This window comes from Musa acuminata, chromosome BXJ2-1 (genome assembly GCF_036884655.1).
Source record: "Musa acuminata AAA Group cultivar baxijiao chromosome BXJ2-1, Cavendish_Baxijiao_AAA, whole genome shotgun sequence".
Lineage (NCBI taxonomy): Eukaryota > Viridiplantae > Streptophyta > Magnoliopsida > Zingiberales > Musaceae > Musa > Musa acuminata.
In genome coordinates, this window is record NC_088338.1 from 36,507,501 (window position 1) to 36,513,076 (window position 5,576).

At 45.7% G+C, this 5,576-nt stretch overlaps 1 protein-coding gene and 1 pseudogene across 1 annotated transcript in view; one reads left to right on the forward strand and one right to left on the reverse strand.

Annotated features, from left to right (window-relative positions):
• LOC103988689 (zinc finger protein WIP6-like) overlaps positions 1-2,024 on the reverse strand; it is a 100,066-nt gene extending 98,042 nt beyond the window's left edge. The window contains exons 1-2 of the mRNA XM_065091784.1: positions 1,623-2,024; positions 1,106-1,529 (exon numbers count right to left, since the gene is read on the reverse strand). Of these exons, the coding sequence (XP_064947856.1) occupies positions 1,106-1,529; positions 1,623-2,024 (826 nt within the window). The remainder of the gene's footprint in view (positions 1-1,105; positions 1,530-1,622) is intronic.
• A 731-nt stretch (positions 2,025-2,755) lies between these two features.
• Positions 2,756-5,062, forward strand: LOC135598181 (pentatricopeptide repeat-containing protein At3g04750, mitochondrial-like; annotated as a pseudogene).
• The last annotated feature ends 514 nt before the right edge of the window (positions 5,063-5,576 follow it).

Here is a 5,576-nt window from a genome sequence, read left to right on the forward strand (position 1 = left end):
AAACCATGCAGGAATCTCCAAAAATGCTCAAGCAAGCAATATCTTAAGGCATAACGTAATATTCTCCTGACAAATAATCCCTACCTATGGATCAGACATAGATGAGACATGCAACCTTCAATCTGGTTGACTACCTTAAAAAAGCTTGTTGATTACCATTCACATCTTGAGTCCGTGTTTATCTTTGGGTGCAAGCTGGTGCAACCAGGCTTGCAACGGTGTTGTTGGCTGAAGAAGCAACAGTGCTTTGGCCAAATCCTTAGAGAAGACAAAATAATGGCAGCAGCTTGTCTCTGCGTCCAGGTACAATGCTGACACTTCCGCTAATGGCGTCTGTGCGAACATCAGTGGTCGTGGAAGAGACAACGCCAGAGTGACTGACTGAGAGAGAAACATTATTGAGCAGTACGCGTTAGCATAGCAGTAACTCAGTGGCTGCATATAGTAGACATTGAGTAGAGAGTCAATTTCAAACACCCTTCAATACCTCACCGCTTCTCTAGCTCTTTTTTAGTAGAACACTAGAAACATTACTTTATGATACCCATTTCCAGCTCTCTCTTTCTCTCTTTGCGTTGCAAAGATCGGTAAGAATTGCATGCAAGGACTGCACACTAAAGCTGTTTGATTAAGTGTATGATTAACTGGAAGAATCCCAGTTCCTGTTCTTTTAATGCTTGTATACGTACATGGCAACTGTCAGATTGAGTGAGTGATTAAGAGAGAGTATCTAACATACTGTTCTTTTGAGACTTCTGTGCGTATATGACAAATGCATTGCGATTAAACTGATCAGGCATGGCAGATTTCGGTAAAAGAGAAATGATACAGGCACAGACCGATAAGTACCTGTTCTCTCCCCCTTCAAGCACGAGACACGGTGACAGTACATAATAGTAAGAAAAGGTAATGAAATTGATAGAAAGCTCCAGTTTAAGAAAACCTAGCATGCGTCTACCCTGCTTTCCTTCAAACTCTCTCTCTCTCTCCGTCTCTCTATGAGACCTAAAGATCGTGAAATTTATTGTGATCTTTATCTCACTAGATAACAAGATAAAACATCATCATTGTCCCCGTTACTCTCTTAGCTAGTCACCGTCCTTACCTTCTATCACCCCCACCTCTTCATCAATGCTCATCGTCTCCGCGATATGAGGTGCATGGCCGCTGCCGAAGGATCTCACGTGGTCCTTGAGAGATCGCTTGTGCTTGAAGTCGGAGCCGCAGATGCAGAACCACAGCTTGCCACAGTTCTTCTCGTGGGTGCGCCAGTCACCGCGCACTGCGAATGCCTTACCGCACCTACGGCACGCGAAAGGCCGCACTCCGTGCTTGCGCTTGTAATGCGTCTGCAGTGTCCGAAAGTCCTTGAGCGGCCGTGACCTAGGATGCTCAATGTTGTTCTTACACCCCTCCGCGCAGCAGTAGCACGGCAGCTTCAACAGACATGGCGAGGGCAATTGCCTCGGTATGCCACGCGGTGACTCCGATCCCCTCCGATACTGCGATCCGTGACCCCACATGTGCATCTGATTGGACAGCAACATGCAAAGTTAGGAACGGAAGAGACAGTATCTCGAAGTAAAAAGCGAGTAGGGACCTAATACATGACGTTCATCGACCTGCATGTTGTTGAAGCGATTAAAGGTTTTGTTGGACACGGTGCAGGAGAACTGGGTGGCGCTAACCAGGATTTCGGCGGGAGAGGGAATCCAGTAGCTACTAGGCACGAGGTTCAAGCCTGCGGCGGTGGTGGCCGCGGTGCTTGTGCTTGCCCTAGGCCTCGCATTCGGGGGGCCAATGGAGAGTTCGATCGTCACTGAGGAGTCATCGTCCACTTGGTTTGAAGAGTGGGAGAAGTGACACTGCGGTTTCGAGCTTGCGCGGAGCCACTTAGAAGCAACAAAAGTTGAAGTAGAAGAAGAGCAGGAGGAAGAAGCTGGTGAGGATTGGCTTCCAGGCGGCCAAAGCGAGAGCAACAAAACGGTGTTGTCTTCTTCCTGATCATTGGTATTGAAATGCATATCTGTCTAGAATGGAGAAGAGGATTGGAGGGGAAGAGAGTGGGAGAGAAAATGAGGTGAGAGGGAGATATATATCCGTATAGAGGTGGGTGGAGAGAGAGAGAGAGAGAGAGAGAGAGAGAGAGAGAGAGAGAGAGAGAGAGAGAGAGAGAGAGAGAGACTGCGTTTGGTAGTGAATGATCGATAGAGAGAGCAGGGCACATGAAAGCGGATGAGAATACACGGCGATTTTGCTGGTTTAGGTTGGAGGAGAGACAAGTGACCGGGAAAAGTGGGAATGGGACCGACAGGTAAACAACACCATGCAGCATACTCCCCAACACACACCGGAACACCCACACATGCCAACCAGAAGCCGAGAGGGATCGGCAGCTTGCTTACCGAGCGCCTTATTCTCCCCCGCATCTTCCTTCTTCCTCTTCTGTCACATCCTTTTCGGTTTCCCTTTATGGACGCTATCGCCCTCGTCTTTAGTTCTTCGCCTTCTCTCACTGTGCATGAATTGGTGTCCACTGGTTCGGTGCCATCTCGTTAGGTAGGCGGTGATAGTACGCGACATATTTGATCCAGACAGTCAAACATTCTGGTAGGCAGGTATATCCAAATAGCCGGCCCAACCCCTCTACCTGAATGACCCTAACGCCTTTGTCCCGGATTAGGCCCATGGGCCATGGTGCATCTATTTAGTCACTATGAACCCCTAACAGTACGACTTTTCCCTCGGTATTTGGTTGCCGCTGCTGCTATTCCAATTCATCCTCCATGATAGCACTCAGGAGAAGCCTCCTTCTTGCATCCTTACTCTGCTTTGCCAGTCACGGATCATGCATGCATTCCAGCAGCTGGGATCCGTCGGTCTCGCTGAGGCTCAATCACCCCGCCCTTGTTCTTCTCGAGAAGTGCCACACGCCAACCCACTTCTGGCCCAGATGATGAGGCTCCACCTCACTGGCCAAACTTCTCTGCGGTCTCCTACCCTGAGCACCTGAATTATGCCCTTCTCTTCCGCCACTTCACCCCTCATCCCAATCTTTACATCTACAACATCATGATTTCAGCTCTATCTTTCTCGCCAGGCCAGTCCTTCGATCTCTACAAGTGTATGCTTTGTGCATCCTAATGAACAGACCTTCCTTTCCCTTCTCAAATCTTCCATCAATGTGTCAGTCGGTAAGCAGGTCCATGTCCATGTCATTGTTTGTGGCCTCCGCTCGTGTATCTATCTGCGGAATTCCCTCGTGAAGATGTACTTGGACGGTGGGGATGTAGCTTCTGCCCGTCAGGTGTTTGATCAGATGCCCGAACACGATATCGTTTCGTGCAATATTATGCTATCTGGGCTGGGCAGACAAGGATGCTCTACGGGAGCTCTCAGGTTGTTTGGAGATATGCAAGCTTCAGGTATCAAGCCGGACGCGTACACCATTTTCGGCCTTCTGACGTGCTGTGGCCAGCTGAAAGATCCGCGCCTTGGGAAGTTGTTCAAGGGCTGATCGTATGAAAGTTTCCTACCAGCACCCATGCAAGTGGCTCGATTTTGAGTAATGCTCTTTTGGATGTGTATGCCAAGTGTGAAGAAATGGAAATTGCTATCAAGAGGTTCGATGGAATTGTTGAGAGAGATGCAATCTCGGGGGAACATAATTATTTCTGGATTTGCAAGTACTGGACAATTGGATCTTGGTCGCAGGTTTTTCGATGAAGCGCCTAGGAGAGACCTGATCTCGTGGAATTCTCTTCTTGCCAGGTATGCTCGGAGAGGTGATTTCGGAATGGTGATGAAACTATTCCGGGACATGCTCGTTGACAATGTAAGACCTGATAAGGTGATTGCCATTTCTCTTGTGTTTCTGCTGCTGCAGAGATTGGCGAACTAAATCAAGGAAGGTGCGGACATGGTTGGGTGCTAAAGGTTTATGGAAATCTGGATGCCTTTTTGGGGTCAGCCTCAATAGATATGTACTCTAGGTGTGGTAACATTTGGAGGTCCTTTATGGTTTTCGACAATGTTTCTGAGAAGGATGTCACGCTTTGGACGGCTATGATTACTGGCCTTGCCTTTCATGGCTTTGGAGCCGAAGCTCTGGAGCTGTTCCATGAAATGCAAGAAGAGGGTCTGATGCCAAATAGTGTGACCTTAGTTGTAGTTCTTACGACCTGCAGCCATGCTGGCCTGGTGGATAAGGCGCTAAGGATCTTCGAATCCATGAAGCAGAGATGTAATATCGAACCTGGAGTGGAGCAGTATGGGTTCGTAGTTGATCTTTTAGCACGGTCGGGGCGGTTGAGTGATGCTCTAAACGTGATAGCAAGGATGCCAATGAAGCCAAGTAGGTCTATATGGGGAGCAATTCTAAGCTCAAGCAAAGCCTACGGAGATTTGGAGCTTACTGACAGTGCTTTGATAGAGCACCTCAAGCTAGAACCTGATAAGTCTATGTCTTGCTCTCGAATGCTTATGCTGCTTATGGGAAGTGGAGCTACTCCAACAAAATCAGAGAGATTATGGTGGGAAGACAAGGTGTAAAGAAGACGGGGGGTGGTCGTAATCTGGTTGTTGATGGAGTGTGTCTTCCGATAAGAGGAACCATAGTTGGGCTGAGACTGTTGGGCTGAAAGCCAATGAATTCAGCCCATAGTGGGCTTTAATAGCCCACAGCCCATCTCCCCTTTGACCTAATCCTAGATCCAAATTAGGGGTGTGTGGTGGCTGCGATTTTTTGAGGAGAAAAATTATAGCAGTAACTTGATTCAAAACGGAGGAGAAAAAGAGAAAAACGAGAAAAGGAAAGGGAAGAAGACAAGAGCAATAAAGAGAGACTATTCTCAATCATCCAGTAATGTTCTCATCTTAGGTTAGATCAGATCTACAGTAGATTCTTATTGTGATTATTTGGGGAGAATTTGGATATTGTGCATAGTGACGTAATCCTTGTATCTCAGTTATTCTCTTGTGATTATTACTAGAATTTTGGGCAAAAGACAAAGATTTGTATATTCATTATTCTTATAGTGGATTATCTTTAGTTTGCTATGTAGTTTTTACGCTTTACGTTGGAGAGATTTTTCACGTAAAAATTGGTGTTATATTTGATTGTGATTCTATTTAATTCCGCTACATGTTATGGTTTGCTAGTATTTATTCATATACAAAAAATTTATTTCTATTTATATCTAATCAACTCGTATTTAATTTTTGTTGATTTAATTTTTTGTTTGAACATGGAGGCCGATAGTGTTTCTCACATGATTAGCTTGAATGAAAATAATTGGATAATTTGTAAAAATAAGAATGGAAGATTTCTTTTATTGCAAAGATTTGTATGAACCTTTGTAGAGGGATAGTGCAAAGCCTATAACTATGGCAGATGATGAGTGGAAGAGGTTAGACCAAAAAATAGTTTGGTTTATTCGATAGTAGCTCGATGATAGTGTCTTTCATCATATTTCTACTGAAAGTTCTGCTTATTCTCTTTGGAAAAAGTTGGAAGATCTCTATGAAAGAAAAACAACTGATAACAAAGCTTTCTTGATCAGAAAACTTGTAAACCT